The 24151-nt window shown below is 35.4% G+C and overlaps 2 protein-coding genes across 2 annotated transcripts in view; one reads left to right on the top strand and one right to left on the bottom strand.

Moving 5' to 3' along the window:
* The window catches only part of cmpy (crimpy), a 161646-nt gene that overhangs the window by 80968 nt on the left and 56527 nt on the right, over positions 1–24151 (bottom strand). The gene's annotated exons all lie outside the window — the stretch shown is intronic.
* LOC141456127 (uncharacterized) overlaps positions 1–24151 on the top strand; it is a 99996-nt gene that overhangs the window by 20429 nt on the left and 55416 nt on the right. The window contains exon 5 of the mRNA XM_074131803.1: positions 3426–3895. Within this exon, the coding sequence (XP_073987904.1) occupies positions 3426–3637 (212 nt within the window). The 3' untranslated portion in view covers positions 3638–3895. Of the gene's footprint in view, positions 1–3425 lie in introns of the transcript that reaches the window.

The following is a 24151-nucleotide window of genomic DNA, read 5'->3' as shown; positions in this document are numbered from 1 at the left end:
CATATAGAATGTTTCTAGTAGCAAATTTCAACTATTAAACAGTAATACCAACCCATGTCTCGGATGTAGTTTTGATTATTACTATTTTGATTATTATTAATATTATTGTTATTATTATTAACTAGTTCTTCCTTTTAGAGCCCGATTCCCATTCCTTAAATTGAAAAGATTTGTATTTATTTATAGTATTATAAGTTTTGAAAATGTTTTTTTTTCCTTTAAAATGTTAGCCACAATTTCCTGAGAGACGATTATATTTATGTCAGTATTCATACAATTCAAATGTGTAATTTTTATTTATTTTGTTAGTAAATATGATAATAAAGTAAGTTTTCTATCTATCTATCTATCTATCTAATTGTTCACTTTCATCTATGTGCGAGCCTTAAAATTCAAATTTCTAAGATAAGATAGAAAGATAAAAACGAAAGCCATTAGGGCCTTGTATTCAAAGTGTAACGTTAGGCCTAATTAGGTCATAAAAGTAAATAGAGCGTTTTCCCTCTGGAGAGGCTTTTAACTTTATGGGCTTAGAAGGTGAAAGAGTCGCCCCAGAAGTACTCTTGGGGTGACCTTGTTTGATGCTTCTCGCACTTGTTCCTATAAAACAAATTGACTCCAACCCCCCACAAAGAAAAAGTATACAATTCTGAATAAGGTATATTTCAATTTTTATTAAGTTAAAAAATTTACATAAAAATAAAAGATCTGCTGTGAAATTCTAAATCCAAATTACTCTTTCTTTCGTTCAGTCAAACATTAATCACAAAAGAGGAGTTTAATACCAAATATGTCTGTGGCCCATTTTTCTTATTTACTGTTTTTGTTTTTATTAAGGCGCGTTTAATATCTAAGGCGATTGGCGCCTGAGCTTTCTTTTTAGTACATTGCCAGCCTCCTGAGATTGTACTTTCGTTACAGGCAATATTGTCCATCACCGTACAGTGATTTGGATTTCTCTTTTTGTCCCTGTCATATACTTACAAAGAATCAAATGATTACTGAACAGATGACTTAAATCAAATTAAAACCTAATCAAGGAGGCAATGGCTACAGGCTTCCATTTCAACGTCCTGATAGTAACCATAGCTATCTCCACACGTAGTTACCTACACCCATATATTCCCATAAGTTCTGCTGGTTAGATAATACTTTTTTTAAGACCACCATCCTACAAACTTGGTCAGATTGGTTCTTATAGGTATATGAAGGGTAAATAAAGTATAATTAAGTCGCCTTTCCTTGATTATACTTGATCTAATCTCCCTAAAAATCATTTTTTTTCGAGATTACAGTTCTAAATAAAAGAGGAATGCTATTATTTGTACTTTGTACCGTTAGCATTTCTTTACATTTTAAGAAATCGATTTATAGGAGCCACTGTTAAAGTGCCTGTGTTAAGATTTCTTTCAAAAAAAACATCAAAGTATTATGTCTACATATTCTCGCTAACAGACAAGCTGATAACTCCTTAATTGCAATATACAGCTCGTGAATGTCTAATGTAGTCCCATGTCTCACAATCTCCTCATGAATAACCAACTTAACCATGCAAAATACAACTTACTCATTTCACTATAACTACATTATGGATTAACCACAAGAAAAACTAGGTTATACTGTATCGAATGTGAAAAAAAGTAATCGATATTTTATCTATTAGTGACCCGGGGGGAATTATCGATTGTAAGGTATTTTTGCCCCCCCCCCCCAAAAAGTTAACTCCGCTTTCTTAGGTTACTGAAAAGTCACACTGTCCTAGATATTAACCTAGATCAGCGGTTCTCAACCTGTGGGTCACGACCCCGACGGGGGATCGAACGACCAAAACACAGGGGTCGCCTAAAGCCGCTGAGAAGCCGCGCTACCGTCTGCAGCTGCGCTATTCAGCTGGAACGCGCGTCGTTATGGCCGTTAATGTTATTTATTGGAATTAGTAATAAATATTTCTCAATATATAATTAAATATTGTTATTGTGATTAATCACTATGTTTAAATTATGTTTGATTTGTGGCAATCAGAATACATAATGCATATCAGGTATTTACATTCCGAATCATAACTGTAGCAAAATTACAGTAATGAAATAGCCATTAAAATTATATTTTGGTTTGCGGTCACCGCAACATGAGGAACTGTATTGCGGGGTCACGGCATTAGAAAGGTTGAGAACCACTGACCTAGATACTAGACCAGCATAAATACTATTTGCTGACAGGTCTCAACATGTTAGCGATTAAACTTCCCTTTTTTTTTAAAAAAATATAATTATTTAAAGTAATTTAAACAATCACCTTTTTACTTATTAAACATTTTATCTGCCAATAAAATCTTTTCCAGAAATGTTTTAATTAAAATGAGGAAAAGAGTTAATTAAAGTAGGGAAAATTAAGGTTTTGAGAGCTAATAAGAGAACATGCCAGGGTTTGCAGATAATTGCCAAAGAAAGGAGTGCATACTGATTTTTACTTAATACGAGGGTCGTTTGAAAAGTCTGTGCAAAGTCAGAGAGATAGCACTACTGGCGCGTATCGAGGTTATGTTTAGTTAGTAGCATCTCTTGGAAGAACACACACCAAGTTTCAGCCAGATCGGTCTATTTCTTTGTGTTTGGCATTCGTTTGAATCGAGGAAGTCGAGTGATTTTCAAAAAATGGACGAAAAAGAATTTCGTGTATTGATTAAACACTACTTTATGAAAGGCAAAACGCCTCAGGAGACTAAAGAGAAGCTTGATAAACATTATGGTGACTCTGCACCTTCGATTAGAACAGTTTATAAGTGGTTTCAAAATTTTCGGAGTGGCCATATGGGCACAAGTGACGCACAAGTGAAAAGGGTAAAACTATTACAGGTGCATATTATTCATCGTTATTGGACCGTTTGAAAACCGAGCTGCAAGAAAAACGCCCACGATTGGCCCACAAAAAAAGTCCTTTTCCATCACGACAACGCACCAGCTCACAACACCTCAGCAGTTGTGGTCGCAAAATTAATGGAAATAGAGTTCCAACTCGATTCACATCCCCCCCCCCTATTCTCCAGACTTGGCTCGCTCGGACTACTATTTGTTCCCCAATATGAAGAAATGGCTGGCGGGAAAAAGATTTTATTCAAACGAGGAGGTGATTGCAGAAAAGAATGGCTAATTTTCAGAGCTTGGACAAATCCTATTATTCGGAAGGGATCAACAAACTAGAGCAGCGTTGGACGAAGTGTATAAGCCTAAAAGGGGACCATGTTGAAAAATAAAAAAGGTTTACCCCAAAAAATTAAGTAGTTTTTATTTTTGCACGGACTTTTCAAACGACCCTCGTAGCATTCTGTCAATTATTTTGCAGAAATAAATTATTATGAAGGAATCAATTAAAGTATGATTCTTAATTAATATTATAATAAAAATCTTGGACTTTGTTTTTTTTAGGTAAGAATATAACAATGGTGTACATAGAAACACGCCAAATGACTCCAAAATGGCAGGCAATAAAACTAGCTGTAAATGTGCTCCAAGAAAATGGACTTTATGTAAATTTAGATCGCATAGAACAAAGTGATTGTAAAAGACCTTTGGGTCCGGAAGGATATGAACCACTAGATCAAGATCTAGAAAATATTTCTAAACCATACAAACCATAAACCACTGGAACAGGAAGATTTTTTTTTTGTTAACCCACTTCCTGTAAAAAAAAAGGGTTCACATCTCCATTTTCATTTTTGTTTTTATCGCCTTAATTAAGGTAACAGCCATTAATTAGCAGCACCCTCCACTGTACCTACAGAAGAAGTATTTTTTTTTTTTTTTATTCCTGACTGGTTTATTTTTTTAGAATAATTGTTTATAAAACATGTTTTATGTTGAATTAACTAAATACAAAATTTATTCTTTATTGTTGACATACATTTCTTCTTTTACCTAAACATAACTATTTTTTATTTAATTAAAATGACAATTTCTTTACAGTGTACTGTTGACAAGAGTAAAAAAAGTTACCAAGCAGGAAAAGCGGAAAAATAGAGACAAATTAAAGCCCACAAAATAATATTTTAATGGAACAAAGTACAGTACTTCACAAGAGTGTGAGATGACTTGAACCAATTCTAGCAAACGATAGCTCTCATTTAAATCGCTCAGAAATGAAACAAAGCAAAAGAGATGGATGACTAGACCATGGAAGAACAGACCATTTAATTACAGGGCGTAAGTTCTTACTTTGTTTCCAAAAGTTGACCTTTTTCAATTTTAGTGGCAGCTGGAAACAAGTTTGCTGCGTTATTTGATGCGAGAAAAGTAATATCATCTGAGACATTCTTAGAGATGAGATTGTTGTGTAAAGGTGCAATAGCACTATATGTCAATAGGTTTTTCTTTACAGGAAGTGGGGATTTCTTAACAAAATCGTTTTCTAAAACCCTTTATCGTCTACTTAGTTGAAGATCTGTCGCTATTAAAAACTAAAACTTCTTTATATGAAAATTGATAATAATAAGGGCTTAGGGAAGGGATTAGCTATGAGGTTAGCATGCTGGACTCCCACGCGGAGGTCCCGGGTTCGAATCCAGCAGCTGACCCTTAGATTTTCTCTTCCTAGGAGCTTCTTACAGCTCACTGTTCGGTGACGGACAGTGTTGTCTGTAAAGAGAGAACACTGTCCGGAGGCCGGCAGTGCACTGGAAAAAGCTCCGGGCGCTAATAACCTCAGCTGTTGATGCGCAAAAAAAAAATAAGGGCTTACTTTTTTTTAAAAAAAAATTAACACCAGTAACAGCCCTCCTGCTGTGTAAACAAAGAGCCAAAGAGACACTGTGCTTGGATAGAAATCAGATTACTCTGGTTGTTTCAGGAAGCATCTGTACAAGGTGGGGGCTTATTAGCTCGGAACTGTTGTGCAGATTGTGTCAGGAAGAGGAGGAAACGGCCTCTAACTTGCTGTTGAGTGGTTGCGCTATGAAACCTTTGGCTTCTTGAGATCAAAGGAGATAGTAGCGCAAAAAGAACTAGTAGGGAAAGTTCTCAACCTCTTTAGTAAAGTAAAGTAAAGTAAAGTAAAGTAATCGCCTATTTTTTCAGGCGAGGCTTAACGTCCAACTACCAATTAGGTGTCGTGGACGGAGGCGACTAGCAAACATACTTTATTGTAAATTTCTTTTATTAACCATTAAATAAAATCCAATGCCTAAAGACCGGGAATCGAACCCAGTACTACAATACATATTAGCTTCGCAGGTCTCGCCTCTAACCGCTCGGCTACCGTGGCGCCTACCTCTTTAGTTAGGGAAGGTTTCGACTAGATCCAAAGGGCAAAGCACAAAGAGCCGCCTCTTTTGGCTGCGGTGCATTGGACCCATCCCGCTGTCTAATTCTTACAGCCCTCCTGGCTGCGCTGTTATCCTCCTCATTGTCGGCAATCCCACAGTGCCCGGGCGTCCAATTTAATAAAGGATAGATAGTTAAGTTCTTCTTCGTCTTTTTTGAAAAGAAAACTTTCTATAAAAGTGCTTTTGTTTTAATAAAGCTAGCCAGCAATCTAAGCTGGTAGCGAAGTTATCAATTTTTGAAATCGTTAAAAAGTTGAAGTTGGATGATAACGTTGAAAACGTGATTAGGTTACACTATTTTTGCACATTCATCCTGTATTAGAGGTAGTTTATTTAATTTGGTGCAAAGATTTTTACTTCAACTATTGTTTCTGCGATAACTAAACTTGTTTTTGACTAAACTATGTGTGCTATGAAAGTTCATATTAGAGTTAATAATTCATAGAGTAGAGTCTACTCAAAACTAAGCTATTCTTGTGGGGGGGAAAAAAGCTCAATTGTGGTATTTTCTTTCCTGCAATGAGTTATTATAAATGAAGAGGTTATTTTCCAATCAACCTTAATTGTTTAATAAAGTTAATAAAGTGTAGATTGGGAGAACGAAAGGGGTGAGTGTAGAGAAAACAGGTTTCAGAAGATATAGGATGAAGAAGAAAGACTAATTGGATTGGACTTATATTCATTAAGAAACTAGAAGAAAAACAAAACTTTAAAGTTCTTCTCGATGTTAATAAGAAAAAGTAAAAAGTTGGTGTTATGATGTTTTATATGAGAACTTTCTAGGCCATCGTGATCATCAAGTTCCATTAAACTTTTCCCCCTCCTTCATCTAAATACTTCAAAAAATTCCAGCAGAACTCCAAAAAAGTATAAACTGTTTGATGTTACAGATAATTCATATAAATTTAACTGTTAATCGCTTTTTAATTGGTTGATTTGATAATTTTTCTTGAGAGTACCAATTATAGTTGTTCTCATTTGAAGCAAATCGAAATATAGAGATTGAGGAAAACACCGCAAAAAGCAACAATTAGGGAAGAGTAATGCTGCAAGGGAAACTCGGCGTTGATAGGCTCGCACGATTAATTGGTTACTAATCAGGGATAATTAGGTACCTGCCGCTGATTCGAGCATGAACAATCATGTCCCATATTGTTTCTCCACTGTCTAAATACTGAAATTCAGCTATTGAATGGCTACTGAAATTCAGCTAGCCAAAATCTCAATGGAAAGTACTGAATTTTGATAGAATTACAAGCAAATTTAAACCTTCATTGGGACAGCGCTCCCAGGAATCAAGGCCACATTGGACCTTTCACTTCATCGTACGTCATGTTTTTCACGTTTATCACCTCATGGTAATTAATAAAGTAGGTTACTAGGAGCGGTTATAGGCTAGACCCGCAAAGCTAAGATGTATTGTTGGCTTAGTGGGTTCGATTCTCTGGGTCTAGGCCAGGAGGCGGCAACCTATTTTAAGTAGAGAGCCATTTCTCCTTAAATAATTTTAATAAATCTTACCAAGAGCCGCAAGGATGATAGTGTAAAAAACTCAAATGTAGATCATTTGTATTCACAAATTATTATTTTATGATATTCAATAACATTTAAATGTTTTATATATTTATTTTCACATATTGCAATAGAAAATAAACAAATAAATAGTAACTAAACCAGTGTTTGAATGAAAATGGCGGTAGTCTTATATAATTACGTGCTTTATTTTAATATAATTCTATTCAATTTCAAACCTATCACATTTAAAATTCTTTTTGAAAAAATATCTTTACTTTAATAAATGAAATTTTCATTTGTTTCAATAAAATTGAAATATACAATTTATTTTGGACAGGCTGAAGAGCCACTCAATTTGGATATAAGAGCCGCATGCGGCTCGCGAGCCACGGGTTGCCGACCCCTGGTCTAGGCCTTGGATTTTATTTAATGGTTAATATGAGAAATTTGTAGGGAAGTATGTGCATGCATTACACCTAATTTGGTAGTTGGACATAAAGCCTGGCTCAAAAAATAAACTTTAATTTACATTAATGAAAAAGTGGTTGTAATAAATACGATACTATCTTGCTAAGCTAAATAATTAATTACAAAAAGCCACCATAAATTTCTCAGGCTAATATCCATGACAGCATATGATTAAGACTTCCATATTCTTCAGCGTTTTAGGTTGTACTCTTTTATGTCGATCATATCTTTTATACACAAAGTACACGCACTTCTGGCCAAGTAGCTATTCCTATTTATATGTTTTCAATATTCTATGGTGTTTTCTATCATCCAGAGAAACAAGTATGGTTACATCTGCATGGAAATTGATGAAAAAGCCAAGGGCTCTCAGCCAGATGAAAAATGAATTGCAAGATCCAATCTTGCTTAAACGCGTTGCACCAGTTGCGCGATATAACCTTACAATCTCGTTCGCTACAAACTGCAATAGTTATTCTAAGACACAACTAGTTAGACCATCTATCCTAATAATTGTATTAGTTCGTGAAAAAAAAGAAATAATTGAAAAAAGTATCCATCTCTGCTTAGTAACTTTTCTAAAGTTCAAACTAAGGTATTTCAGAAACAGACTAAATAGCCTGCAGAAGCGAAGTAGACATTTCGAAACTGCTGACCCAAGACCAGCCGTTATTGACCAGGATCAAATCTAGAAATTTGCACCGATCTATTGAGGTTCTTATTCTTTAGGATTTCCTCAAAGTAAGGGGTTTTCTGTTGAAAAGGATTTTTGTTTTTCTTCACAATACTTTTCCTTCCGTTTCGCCATCCGGTGCAAACCCTCCACTTCTTCTTCAGTGTATAACCTACATTCCAAGATTATTCTTCTTCAAGCATTATTTGTAGGACTTATTTGTATTAATATATGAGCTTTGCGAGTCTCGCCTCTGATCGCTCGGCAATCGTCGCGCCTTAGGAAACAACACTGAAAAAAACTTTGTAGGAGTCTGAATGTTTGTAGAGCAAGCTTTCAGAGAGTAGCTGCTCTCCCATGCCCAAGTTTATTTCCTTCATTTCCATGACTATGGTGTTCTGAGGAAGCACTAGTTCTACTACTACTACTAGAAGTACTAGTAGTAGAACTAGTTTTAGAGCTAGTCTTCCTACATTGTTTTGGGAGGATCTCTTGGAACTCCAGAACAGTTCCAAATTAAAGCCCCTTCTGTCTGCAATTCGTGTCTCGGGTACCCAAACCCAATATTGGCGTGTAAACTTGACATACAATCAACAGTAATCGCATCTTACCTCTAAAAAGAAAGTAGAAACTAAAAAGATGTATTTAAGTCCAAAGTGCTCCCTTTAGGAGTAACATCAAATCTGAAGAACAAGAGGAATATGATGAGCAAAAGATATTGTTTTGAATTAGAATTAAAAAGAGTAAACGGAGCATATGAGACTATGTGTAAGTAGAAAAACAAGGCGGAGCAGTAAATGGTGGGACCAAAAGGATAATATTGTCCCTACTCATCCCCAGCTTACACTAACATCTACATGTACAGAATGAGGGTGTAAGCTGTAAGTGGGCCCTACTACAAGCGGACTTACCACAGCTGTTAGCTGCTATATGTGGTCACCCGCCAGTAATAGATAGTTAGCCCAGCTCCACCCTGGAGGCGGCCACACTCTCATAACCCTGCTATGATGAACTAGCCTCCGCTACAGAGAACTAGCCTACCCGTCTTCCACAATACATTCTACGCGTACCTATCTATATGCTTTCATGTTTCAGCCGACCAATCTCTCTTTCTCGCCTTTTCTACTCCAGGACTGAACTAACTCATCTAAAAGTCCACCAGCTAAAAAATTTCCCAAGCTAAGCGAAAAAGAAGAGAAACTTTTCCTATTCGCCATAAATTATTTTCATTTAATTTTTCCTTCTATTTAAACCAGCTGTTATTTTCTCTTACTACATGTTGGGGAAATATTGGCATCCTGTCTATTTTTTCATATCGATTTTTGACCGGAAGTATAATTCTTAAACTCTCCAGAATTCGAAAAAAAGTAGTTTTCGAATTAAAAAAAAAAATGGTCCATAGTGTGAACTAAATATCTAAAAAAGTAAATATGTTATTCTGAGATAATACTCTGTATATCGATTAATAGTCTTCAACCGGAAGTTTCCCTTTACAAAGTGGATTTTTTTTACTTTATTCAGAGTTTTTTTGCTTCCTCTTGAAAATGGCTACAACAATATTTATGCTGATTATATAATTGGTCTACAACAATTATTTGAAACCCTTCAGGAAGATTTGATTAAGATCATTTCTCAAATAGGCGCCTGTAATTTATCATTCCAGTATATTATACTGTCCTGTCTTATATATATTATAAAGGAAGGTTAAAATTACGAGTTTTTATAGAAAGAAAATTTCACATCCGCTCTGCAAACAGTGGCACCTTTGATTTCCGATACATTCCTTACATAATAACAGAAAACACCTAAAAAAATGTATCACATTTGAAATTTATGCTTATTTACAATGTTTGAAATTGACTGATTTAACACAAATCATACACACAAGAGCAACCATTTACAAATATAATTTGTAAATATTATATAACCATTTATAAATATAATGATAACCCTGTACCGAAAATTTGACAAGATTCCCCGGAAGAGAGAGAGCGCGCGAAAAAGATATATAAATCGGTTTAGAACTGAATCAGAAATGAATAAAGAATGCAATAAATAGCTGAATAATTTATGATTGTGGCTGCAATTTGACAGTGTCAATAATTAATGTATATCAGCCAGCCATAAATATTTGATAACGAAATAATGAAACATATAACTTTGCGGCAGTATGTTGTCACATACGAGATACTGTAGAGAAATAATAATGCATGAGTCTATATTAACGTGTTTTTCCGGCTACCTGTTTAGATATGTTTTCACCGAAGAGTTTAGCGCTCAGTAAAACTCTAGAGAATGGGGAGAAGTTGAACACGTGTTTGGAATCCCTCATTGGAGAATGGAATAATGAGGATACGGTAAGGGGGGGAAAAAAAAACCTCTAGTGATGGATAGAGAGCATACTGGGACAGAAAGTTAGTTCCTGTGCAGCAAAAAATGGTTAACCACCCAAGGCTAGAAAGTGTACGTCACCTTTTATGATTGCTTGATTCCACCTTTATCTATCTACACTCGTAATAACGTGCAAAAAAGAACACTACCATATAATATCCAAATTTAACATTTAACCTGGTTAATATATCATCTACTCCCGCAGTTTTCCCGGACAATAACCATAACTATTCTCTTCTCTTTGTTTGATGAAGAACTAGAGCACAGCTCTCCTTTTTTTTTTGGTGAATGAATCTTTAACTCAAGGCGAACGCAGATAATTGCCAATTTCAATCATAATTTTTGATTGGTATAAATGGCGAGCTTTTAACCGAGCGAACAGGTCAACTCCAATTAAAATAATATTTCACAGAAACAGATTACAGTGTACATTGATTTGATTTTTTAAAAAAAGGTGTACAAAAATTATTTAACTTTAACTCAATAACAATTTACGAATGTAAACTTTCAATTCATAATGTTAATATTCACAATGTAAATCAAGTTACAATCGTTTATAATTAAACCAACCGCCCTCCATCACATATCTTATTTCGGAAAAAAACAAATTTAGGTTTCAAATGTTAAGAGTTTTGAACTATCAAAATGTTTTAAACTGTTACAAAGTATACCATTCACATTATGTTTTTGTTAAGAGCACTTAAAACAACTGATAAGAATTCCAAGTTCAATTTTTTTTTTATATGCCAATAAATTATCTTTTAAAAAAAGTTAAAAATTCCAAAATGTGCCAAGGTATTGTCCAGTTGAACAATTCGACATTAACATGAAAACGTATTTTGTCTTTGTCCTCACTTTATAATAACGCCACATTATACGATAAGAATTGCACGGGTGTTAGAAGTTTTAAAGACACCGGTTAAGGGGCGCGTTTTAGCTATAAAAGGATGAAGAAGAGATTTCTAGCGGAGGAGGAGGAGGTGGTGGTGAAAAAGAAAAACCTACGGCTAAGGAAGCCAAAGAAGGGAGGATATTAAAGCGTCCTTCCTTCCACAAGATATACTTTCTAAAAGAAGTACCCCAGAGTATATACTGCTTTGAATCGTGTACTTATAGCTGGAGTTGTGATGGTTTCTACAGTACACTGACTCCTGAAGGTTATGACCTAGCAGATTTGGGTGTCTGAGTAGTTCGAACACATACAAACCAACAGTACACGTACCTTCTTCGAAATATCTGCCCTCAACGCTATCCTTCTTTTACTTCTTCCCCTTTTAGAGATTTAATGAGATGCTCAGCAACCCTAAAGACAGCTATTTCAATTTGACTGGTTATGAAAGATAGAGAGGGAATGAGATCGATGCTCATAAAGAGTGTAGGGTTTAAAAGACCTACTCACTATTACGTCATCATCATCATCATCATCTTTCTCTCCCTTCTCTCATGCCCTTTTCGCCACGTCATTTGCTCCTTAGTTGGAATGAACTAAAAATAAAAGGCAATACACCCAAACCAGACGCTTCTTGTAAGAAACCGGAATAACCTAAAAAGCTTTCCTTCCCATAATTCCTCAACGACGACTCACTTTACTATTTCCTCTCACTGATAAATTAAAATCAAACTTCGACTTTTACAAAACGTTAATTGGCTAGCCAATTAAAACGAAGTAAATGGTTGTACAAAGAGTGTTAAAAAAAGATGATCCGAAGGTATGACTTTCTAGGAACGCTTCAGCATGTAGAGATCCTGGAATGAAACCTCCAAAAGGTGGAAACAAAAAGATCAGTTTTCTTGGTTTTTCCAAATAGGTGTCGTGGACGGAGGTGACTAGCCTAGAATACTTTACTATTAAAGTCTCATATTAACCATTAAATAAAATCCAATGCCTAGACCAGGGAATTGAACCCACTAACCAACAATACGAGGTGTGGCTATTAAATAACGAGACTATTACTGTAAAACATTTTATTTTAAATTTATACATATTTAGTTATTATCACCTTCAATATACACCCCTCCCCTATCCCTACAACGCTCCATGCGAATTTACCATTGTTTAGAAACAGTGCTGGAAGTCTTTTTCTGTGAGCTCCTGCTTGACGCATGCAGCTTTTTCTCTCACAGCTTCAACGGACTGAAATCATTTTCCTTTTAATGCAGATTTGACTTTGGGGAACAGATAAAAGCCACATGGGGCCAGGTCAGGCGAATAAGGCGGGTGGCCTAAAAGTGAGATGTTGTACGAGCTTGTACTTGGCTTGAAACGTCTTGACAGACACAATGCAGTGTGGTGAGCCGGCGCGTTGTCTTGATGGAGAACCCCGTGAATTGTTCTTCCACAAATCGGGTCGTTTTTTTCCTTACTCTTTCACGGAGTTGAGCAAGCACCTCACGGTAGTAATGTTGATTAATTATAATCGATATTTTCATCCGTTTTGGGCGTGAAAGGGCGACCTGGGCGGTCATCATCTCCGACGTTTTCTCGGCCATCTAGGAAACGCATGAACCACTCATAAACTCGCGTTGGTAATTAACATTCATCACCATAAACTTCTTTTAGTAAAAGCTAATTTTCAGTAGCGGTTTTATCAACTTTTTATGTGAAATTCCACGACAATTCGTTGCTCTACTACATGTGTAGTATCATGTTTTCGGCAAAACGAAACTAACACCTCTTACACAAACGACGACGATTCCGGTCAGACAGATTTCTCTACAAACCCGTGCGACGCTGCAATCGATAGAGAAGGCTTTACGCTGCACAACTGTCAGTCGTTAAGATTTGGCGCATGCATATTTTTTCTGTAGCAGCATCTGTCTTGTTATTTAATAGCCACACCTCGTACATCTTAGCTTTGCGGGTCTTACCTCTAACCGCTCGGCTATCGTATTCTATTGGAAAATGAGGTGTTACGTTCCCTGTAATGCGTCATTTTAGTCTACAGTACTAACTAATTTTGGTCTACGGTTTTACTCATTTGTTAACTTCATCAGTAAAAATTAGTCCCTAATCTTTAAAATTCGAATCGTCATATGAAAGTTCATAGCAGACTTGGGCGACACGCCCATTCCAGGAGATCTTTGGAATAGTTTTCATGAAGCACCTAACATACACCTAACAATAGAGAAATTGAGACAGTGAAATGATACTTCTGATTGATCATATTTCAACTCCCCCAAAAATACTGTCAGATCTCAAGACTGCAACCAGAGGAAAGATGGAATGCAAATTTACAGGTTTTTCGGTTTTGAGTGATTCTTTTTCCTCTCCTTCCCAATTCGATTTCTAAAAACTTTCTTTTTCAAATTCAGGGGACCTTAACTGATATACTTACGGTGGAAATTCCGAACAAAAATTTCGCTTTTAAACCGGAAACAATGTTATTAAAGATAACATCAATTATTTAATGGGAAAACAGTTTTTTTCTCACAGATTCTGAATTTCCTTTAAAAAACCAAAAACAAACAAAAAAGCGTTAATATAGAGCTAAGAATAACCGCTATTGGACAGTTAATCCTTTAACTACATCAAAGCCAGCCAACCAAGCTTAGAGTTTTCTCTTAACAATTTACTCTGAGCTAAGCCAGTTTAAACAAACGAACGGAAACATTCTAGTAATTAAGGAACAACTTTTGTTCTTTGCTGTTTTTACTGGCAAATCATTAAATGTTTGTGGTGTATTTCGTGGTAAAGAACAATTTTTTAATAAAATTTGTTAATAAAAATTGTTGGAGAATTTGAAGGTTAATTATAGCTTTAATGAGAATCGTGGAGCTATTTTTCTATAGTTAACTATAAATTAAATGAAACGTACTATTACAAAATAATATGTAACTAGGTTTACACTGAGCTATAAATAAGAATTAGACAAAACTATAATAGAATAATTTAAAACTTAGAATCTTCTCTTTTAAAAGCTAGATAGCTACTTTTGTTTACAAGCGTAATTTAGATGAATTAAGTATGCAGTCATTTCGCTGACACAATTCATTTTGCAAACGTTCACAATTGTAAAAATAATTTTCACTTAATTTGTCGTAAAATGAGCAAGCTTCATTCCCATGAACGAACGCTAAAAATGTTTCATAATTGATGCCACGATAGCCGAGCGGTTAAGAGGCTAGACCCGCAATGCTAAGATGTATTGTTGGTTAGTGGGTTCGATTCCCTGGGTTCTAAACCTTGTATTTTATTTATTGTTTAATAGAAGTAATTTAAAGTAAAATATGTTTGCTACTCGCTTCCGTCTATGACACCTAATTTCGTAGTTGGATGCAATAAAGCCCACCTGAATAAAATAGGCATTACTTAAAGTTACACGAAAATAGACAAAACAATTGTAACTAGATAAGCCATAAAATGCAGCCTTAGGGGTGCTTGATAGTTAGTAGACTTGAACCCTCACTTTGAGTACCTCAATTCTCACGTAATATATGAAAGGCAACCCTTGCCCATTACCGCACGTGCACACATTTAATCAATAAATACTTCCCTGAACCAAGATTATCATGAACAAAAACAAATACGAGGCAGATATTTTTAGGCACAGGTCAATTTAGCTTTTATTTTTTATCACGCCCTAAAAAATCTGCGAGATTCAAGGAAATAGTAATCACATTAACTGAAAAACTCACAATTTGGTACAAGCTCTAATCTGTATTCCTGTTATTTAATCTTTTTCCCCTTTTTGCCAGATTCTTGCTTTAATGAAAATCATGTACCATGAAAGATATATGCGAACAAATATTTGATATACTGATCTAGTTAGTATTTGAAATGAACAATGATTTTGCGCGGAATTTCTATCCAGGTCAATGCATAAAACTGAGTGGGTGGGCGTTTTGGAATTCTCATGTAAACTGCATAAATCTTTCCATTTATAGGAGTGTGTAGGTTAGTGCATTGGTGGTTATTGATTCTTAAGGCCATGCAAAATACGTGGCCTTTATGTGATTTCTGATTTATAACAATTTGAATTTTACTAATTATACTACATGAGAACACACTCAACACCTGATATTTCTCACGCTTCCTGAAATAATACTATTTTTGGCCAACTGTCTCATTTTATTAACTCAAATCTAAGCAAGGAAAAGAAGATCATCTTCTGCTAGAGTCTAGGGTGTGTTGACATAAAAGAAACTCGTCAAGGCTAGGTGCTTCATCCCACTTAAAGGGCCAGAATCCTTTGAATAGACGACAGTCTTCTCCAGAAGAAGTTCAATAAAAGTAAAGGAAGCCTGCAGACGTAACTGGGCTAAGCTTTGGAGTGACCTCAGTGAGTTAAGCCACGGACTGGAACTGGTTGAAGTTCTTTCTTGGCAATTATAACCGGAAGAGATCTAAGGCTAGTCTTGATCCGAGCAAAAATAGGCTGTGAATACAGACGGGTGTCCATAAGGTGCACTGTCTTTGTCTAATGAAACCAAAAAATTGGCTTGGAAGTAACAGCAGATTCTGAGGTAGATAGAGGATAATCTATCTAATACAACTCTTAACTTGCCTAGTAGATTTACATGCCTAGGCAATTAGCAGGAGTTGCTGCAGGCTCAGAAAACACATGCATCGCATAGGCCTGGCAGATGATAGCCTCTGTTGGTTCTGTCAGAAAGAGGAGGAAACGGCACCTGCACGTGTTGTGTCAGTGTGAGGGGCTTGTCTGGGGCTAAGGATGTTACTTCTCGGGGAGGAGAAAAACCAAGGCCTGTGAGCTTTACCCAAGAGTCTGATCTCCAGCATTAAGAGTCTGATCAAAAGGACAGATCTGGAGGGTGAGCTTTATAGTGAGGGTAGCCACAATAGATCCAAAGGGGTCGCAATGGCGTAGGCCTTGAGGCCGCCCTAGTCTAATCTATCTATCTATCAAGCAGGAGTAGAAGGGGAATATGCTTTCCCAAGATTCTGATAGGCCAATTTGGAAGCGATCTGTGGAAGTTTTAGAGCACAAACAAAGAGCCTACAAAAATACAAATCATACTACACCAAACACTATATCTGAATTAAAAATGGGTTTCATCAGCGGGTGATTATGTGTTCATAATCAAACAAAACAAGAAACAAAATTGATTGGGTTGAATCAAATCAATAAACAAATAAGAACACCTTGATTGTGAAATTAGAACACTCCTTACAAATTTAGGTTAATCCATTTTTATGTGATTCTTTTTTTTCTTAATTTTTAATTTTTTTGATTAAATGAAAAACTTTTGACCTGATTTCATTTCTTTTCATTTTAGCCACTTGATGCGTTAAACTTGAGCTGAAGTCAATTAATGCTGTGGTAGTTAGACTAGTTAGTTTGGCGGGTTAAAGGAAGTTCAGCCGAACTCAAACCTTGTTCTACTATTAATTATGTCGTCTGCAAATTAGACTGGTGACTTCTAAATTCCTTGGATTTATATCAAAGTAAAAGTTATTTTGAAATTATAATTATTGTTTAAATATTCAAATTTAATAACTCATTTAATAAATAATCTTACTAGAATTTTGAATTTCAAGACAATTTCCCTTCAGATAATGTATTTAAAAGTTGAAATCTCTGTCAACTTAATTAATACTTGAATAATGGTTGGCGAGCAACATCATTTTTTTTTGGTTTTTATTAAAGCTTTTCTCAGCACAAGTTTTTGGAAAACTACCAAAATGGAGCTCCAATGCATCTTTCATCTTTTTTCTGCTCCCGTAGGAGATTGCATCACAGTATTTTTCATGTGTGCTGTCGACAGTCTAAACTTTTGATACGGGGCCCGTTCAGAGTCGTTAGGTTTTGTTGTTGTTTTTTTTTGGGGGGGGGTCTTACGAGGACTTCCTCTTTTTGGTGTTTGTGTCAATGGTTGCTGTTGTTTAAGGAGACAACTTTAATAAAATTGGAGCTCTTTATAAAATTTGCGAGATAGAGGAGTAAATAGTTATTGAATGAAAGTGTTTAAGAAAATTGTTTTTTTTGGGTTTGTGAAGATTAGGTTTAGGATAGGTTGACGGAGGAGTAGCTTAGGCTGTTTCTCCTTAAGGTGGTCGCTTGATTTGTCCGGACAGCTGTGAATGTTAGGCGTCTCAGGCCCAGGCTTGAATTTTCGGGACTTTCGCTGTTATTGTTAGCTTCGTGGGGCCTAGGTATAAGGGCGTAAGGTTTCTGCCTCCGCTGACAAATAATAATAATGCCAGCTCAGCTGATAAAAAGGACTGGTTAACCACTGGTAATACTGAAAGCATCCCCAGAGTCGCTTAAGCAGTAACTTCGTAGATATATTCTCCTCCAGATTCCTGTTGGAAACTTTTTTGAATCAAACAAGTGGCAGATTGAAAGAAGACAGGGCTAGCGGACCCATTGATAAGAAGATCCGAACCTGGTGATTCCTGGAGTGCTTACAAAGAATCTTTGGACTAAGCTCTAGGAAATTTTCAAGATGGACCTGATCTTTTCTCGGAACACCTTGACTTGAGATCGCCCGTTAACTCCTCATTTAGACAGTGCAGCCGTAGATGGAATAGTGACATTGTCTCAGATGAATCTAAACGTTAATCAGTCCTCATTAGCTTTCAGTCATGTCTAATTTCTGTTTTTTGGCATTCAGATGGAACCTCTTGTTATTGATTTCCGCATAAATTAAATTTCCGTTAATGAATTTGTTAATGGCCAATTAAGGAAGGAAAAGTTGAAAGAAAATGCCTTAATTAAATATTTGTTATGCCATTAATTAATTTCTAATTATGCCTTGCTCCGCCTTCTTAATTATGATGAATAAATAACAGACAGAAATGAATAGATCGAGAGGTAGATTTGAATACAAACTTGTAGGCCTCCATATTTTTTTGAATTAGTTTTGGGACAGACAATAAAATAAACTTTTTTTAAATTATGTAAAGCTTTTATCCAAGCCACATAATCGTCTTGTTCAATTCTCGACGATCATTTCCTGTAGAAGACCCCTTTTCATTTCATTCTCTTCTTTTCTCTGATACAATTTTCCTTTTCCGCTCCATTAATCGACTTCCCTTTTCATACTGTTCACTAACGTGATAATTACGCAGAGAAAGAGAGAGCGAACCTCCCCCTTAGCAGGGTTTTAACGCCCCATAGTTTTGTGTATTATCTACACAATAGATTTTACTCACACTACTTCAGTTTTTTTATTCTTCCTTTTGTAAGCTTTTCTTTTTATTTTCCTTTATCTCTCGTTAAGGGAAAGTATTGCAAACGGGGAAGATTTTTAATTTTTCACCAGAAGAGTATAAGTCCTCTGACCAGCAAAAGGCTCGATAAGTTTTTCCCAACAGATTTGTTCATCTCAGGAAGTCGAAAACACTTCTTTTTTTTTAGGTCTAAAAATTACTGAAAATAATTTTCAAAAAAAACAGCTTCTGCGCCTAAAATCCTAAAAATTTTCAATTACATTTTTAGGATTTCTAACTGGATGGTCACATCCTCCCATAGAACCTCCTCCCTCTCTCCCCGCCATTGACCTTGGGCGAGAGATACTGCCGCTAAAAATAGTTTTTACTACCTCCAAACTCCAGCAAATCCTCTCGACAACATCACTTAACCTCTATATATCCCATACAGGCGGATGGACACTCACACATCTTAACAACAACAAATCCTGCAGGAACACATTGGAGCCCCCAGCAGAGTCAAGATAACTTGCTCATCTGTCTCATTTACAATCAAACATCTCCAGTGTTCACACTTACATAACTCCACATTTGTCATCCTTGATCTCTCATTATTATCGCCTTCCTAGAAGGATTTGTAATATAGATTAAATGTTATTACTTCTATTAGCCATATTTTTTATGGGCGTTGATTTCCCCCCACCTATTAATATAGTCCCCTTCCTTTCGTAGCTAACAATGAAGTTAATTGTGTAGATTTTCAATTTTGGAAACATCCGTTTGGATTTACGTAAGATTTACTGCCTTTTTACGATAGGACAGTGAGCGGGCTTATTTCATCAGCGCAACAAAAAATTAGAAAATTTAAATTTAATAAGTCGAATAAACCGTTACGAAAAACGTCAGTAAAATTCAGTCGAAATTGGTCAACTGTAACCAATTCTTTTATGAATTTTTAAGTTCTTTATCCTTCATTCACGAAAATTTGGTTAGGTCCACAATGCTGGATAATTTATCCGTCTGTAGCACGCATGTTTATTGTATCCCTGACCAGTTTCGGATTCTCATCCATCGACAGAGGTTAGGCTAACCAGTTTGGTGTAAGATACGTGCAGACTACAGTAGTGCGAGACGGAATCATCTCTTCATAGGTATAATTTAAAGTAATGCCCATTTTTCAGGCTTAACGCCCAACAACCAAATAGGTATCATGGACGGGCGGCGAATAAACATACTTTGCTATAAGTAATGGTTCTAACATGAAGTAGCTAGCCACACTTGGGATTCGAATCTCTCATTTACAAAGTCACTCTTTATATCTGTCTCAAAAGTACCGTTTTAGAGCTTAGGACTTCACTTAAAGTTATTGTATTGAACTGTTGTGAAGCTTAGGTAGTTTAAGTCCGAGCCTGGATTGTTCTCGGACTTACTTAGCTTAATGTTCCTGTTATTGTTTTGTAGTGTGTGTATCTGATTAGAGTGCAGAGTAGGCTTTAGAATTATCCCTTCCTAAAGGACTAGTATAATACGTAGCAGTTTTAGAGCCTTCCTGAGATTTAATAATCAGGTAGTTCCTCCAAAAGGTAATCAAACTTTTATTAATAATTGGCGCAGGAAAATTTAATTCTAAAGTTTATGCATCAGAAATAGTAGCAAACAGCAATACAGGAAACTTTGACGCAGATCTACGTATTGAGGGGGGGTAACTTTATGTACATAGATGTTAACAAACTGTTCTACATACATCTTAAATACAACTAAGATGTATTACATTGAAAATGGCAACAATTTAACTAAGTTTTACATCCTGAAGTACAGGATGTAGAATACAAACAGCGGCAGGCTCCCATTTTCTCCACCCCCCCCCCCCACCATCACCCGCAGGAACAGGAAGAAAGAGAGAGAGAGGATCTGTTTGTATCTGTGTGTAGTAAAGACACCCAGATGATTAACGCTGGGTAAACCAATTTGACTTCCTGTAAACTTTGTAAATGTTAAGTTAGAGAAATTTCTACAATATTAACAATTTAAATTCATTACGCTTGATTTGTGTTTTTTAATTTAATATTATCTTTAAATTATTCGTAATCAAATCTATTAATTATACATTTTATTTTTTTTAATTTTCCCCTCTATAAATTGAAATTAAACGTAATTGGTTTCTGCAGAAGTTTTTGCTTTAAGCAAGATTATAGATCCTTCGACATTTCTTAAAAATTTCTGCAACAGTCGTGAAGAAAAGATGAAATAGGTGAAGAGGCTGTATTTGGAGTCCTCTTTGAGAGAGAGAGAGACAGATAAAAATAGGTCCACACGCTTTCTTCAAAATACGTATTAGTTTTTAATGTAGTTTCTATTAGCTCTATCATTCTATCAATCAAGCAAAAATTTTGGAACCAGAATCTGTTCACAAGGTTTACGAAAGATCCACTTTGTGAATCGAAATAAGTTTTAGAACTGTTCGTCAGAAAAGTTAACCCATTATTGAATTTAATTCAATCGTTAATACAATCTAAAAACTGAATGAAAATTGAATAGAAAGCAAATAAACTAGTGGAATAAGATATAGGAAACTGTAGTAATGCAAGTCTCAATTAAAAATCTAAATAATTATCTCTAGCCTAATTAAATTATTTAAATTATATAACTAATTAAAGGAATTTAAATTCTATTAAAATTCCTTTGAATTAAATGCTTCAATACGCTTTCATGTTTTATTAGTGTTCAAATTAACATAAAAATAAACTTTTTGTTAATAAAACTTCTATCACTGTTTAAAATTTGTGTAACGAATGGATTTTTTGAATGAAATTAAAAGGAACAAATTTAAGTAATTTATTTTTAGTAAATAATTTGGTTTTGAACCTGCGTTGAAGCTTTAAAAAAATATGGGGGTATATTTAGCCATATAGGCGCCACGATAGCCGAGCGGTTAGAGGCTAGACCTGCAAAGCTAAGATGTATTGTTGGTTTAGTAGGTTCGATTCCCCTGTTCTAGGCCTTGTATTTTATTTAATGGTTAATATGAGAAATTTATAGTAAAGTATGTTAGGTAGTTATAGGCTAGACCCGCAATGCTAAGATGTATTGTTGGTTTAGTGGGTTCGATTCCCTGGGATTTTAATGGTTAATATGAGAAATTTATAGTAAAGTATGTTAGGCGGTTATAGGCTAGACCCGCAACGCTAAGAAGTATTGTTGGTTTAGTGGGTTCGATTCCCTGGGATTTTAATGGTTAATATGAGAAATTTATAGTAAAGTATGTTAGGCGGTTATAGGATAGACCCGCAACGCTAAGATGTATTGTTGGTTTAGTGGGTTCGATTCCCCCGGTCTCTAGGTCTTGGATTTTATTTAATGGTTAATATGAGAAATTTAATAGTAAAGCACGATTGCTAGTCGCCTCTGTTCACGACACCTAATTTAGTTAGTTGGACGTAAAGCCTGCCTGAAAAAAAATAGGCATTACTTTATTTTACTCACCTTCACTTTTATTTAGCCGCCTTAGTTTTATGTACTTCCATTTTTTAAAGAAAAAGGCTTCTTTATCCCATTGTTCTTTCGACGTCTACATCCATTAGAGTTGTGCTATTCCATCTTTCACAGGATCTTTTTTTTTTCCATATCTGAGTTCATCACATATTGTAACTGCCATCAGAACCTTATTCTAGCACTGGTTTCACGAATAAATATAGTGAAGAAAGGTTGATGTCATTCTGCTTGAAACAGAAAAGCGCACTTTACGCTTGATGTGCTTACAATATGAATTACGCTACAATTAAGTTTGAAGTATCCCTCTGTTAAAGCTGGATTAAATTAACAAAATGATTCCAGATGAAAGACGATTCTTCTTTGCAAGCTCACTCACAGTACAGATAAAGTTTAAGGTAATTTATTTGACATTAAATTGAAGAGCTTTCTGAAGTAGGATATCATCGCTTTTGAGTTCTATCAGAAGAAATAAAGCTCAAACTGTGGAAAGATAATGAACACTTCATTAAAAGTCGACTAAATGATGTCAAAAATTTACTGAATTTGAAACAATAATTATAATCTTAGATTCTAAATTAAATTTATTTAACATTCATATTTAATGTTTATAAATATTCATATTTTGTTTTAAAATTTACACCTGTAAAATATTTTCAGTAAATATGATTATATTGCGTCATTGTCAGGAACTAAACATGGTGGAAAAATGAAGAACATGAATAAATCGATTGAATACTCTTTTCTGTAACTTGTTAACTGTGAATTTAGGGGGTTTCGAGGCCAGTGGCGCTTCAACTAGGATTTCCTGGGATCTGAGAGGAGTTTAACAGCTCAATTAGAGGATTGGCATGATGTACGGAAACGTTTATAACGGGAAAGAAATCCAGGTTCTTTGATGTAGGGAATATTCCAGGTCAGTATGCTTGGCGACGAATTTTGCCCAGGAGCGCTTTCTTTTGGGATTGGAGGGCATGGTTGTGCCCTGCAGGTCAATTCTGTAAGTCTACTTAAGTCGTATTAAGGGTCTTGTACAATATTTAGTTATGTACTGATAGTTTGGATTGTCCGTCCAACAGGCTTAAGAGAAGTTTATAATAGTCTTTTGGTTTTCTTGTCTATTTAGTCTAGTTTAAGGAGTCTTCTAACTGTGTACATCCCTAAGTACTTAAAGGTGACAGACAGCTGATGGGATTAGGATATTTTTAAAGGATAAAGGTGGTCACGTGCCTTGGACGTAAGATGAAAGTACCATTGGTGCTTTTCCCTTCATTAATTTCTATTTTCCACCGCCTGCAATTGAGTTGAATTTAAGAAGATAGAAGAACAACATCCTTGGTGAAGAAGAATTGGCTTTTTCTAGGATTCATTTGAGGTCTTCTTTACTTGCGGTGTTGAGCTTGAACTTCTCAAGCTTATGATCTTGCTGTATAGCTGTAACGACTTCTCTTGTATAATACTGAGTTAATTCAACAAATATCTTGACTTAGTAAACAACCTTGTCACCAACATTCATCGAAATGAAAATGCTATACTGATATAGTCGAATGATGAATGAGAAGATCCATCGGACCTTCAATGCAGAATCTTTCTTTGCAGAATGACACGATTGTAAACTTCGCTAATGTCTGAAAATTCACAATTCTCTTTTAAATACTGAAGCACATACAAGTACCACTCAAAAACCAATGTTATACTGCGTTTTCAGGACTACGAAAATTATTTGCCTCATCAAAATCTCCAAACCCGTAGGTATTGTCTAATGCTAAAATATGTAAAATAAAATGAAAAATAACATCCACTCTATACTGATGAAAATAAAATCCAAACACGATGAATAACAATAATCATGACAAAAAACAAACTGTAACAAACCGAACTTTTATTAATCCGTACTTTTTAATATTCATTAAGCCTTAGTATTCAATAAAAACAACCTGAAAAAATAAAATCCTTTAAGCCTATTGAAATTTATTCTATATTTTATGTATTTATTTTCAATTTAAATTCTCTTAATATCCAGCCGGGTATTGATTGAAACCATAGAATGACTTGCCTTAAGGGAATGTCCTGTGTAGCCAGTGGCACTTGTTAGAAGGCGCGTACAGACAAACCGACTCGTACGGACGATAAAGTGAAGTAGATTAATTCCCAAACAACCACATCAATTCGACGAAAAGAGAAT

This window comes from Rhodnius prolixus, unplaced genomic scaffold, assembly GCF_049639745.1.
Source record: "Rhodnius prolixus isolate KJV_2025 unplaced genomic scaffold, Rpr scaffold_4, whole genome shotgun sequence".
Classification (NCBI taxonomy): Eukaryota; Metazoa; Arthropoda; class Insecta; order Hemiptera; family Reduviidae; genus Rhodnius; species Rhodnius prolixus.
This window is presented reverse-complemented; position numbering and strand designations above follow the sequence as displayed.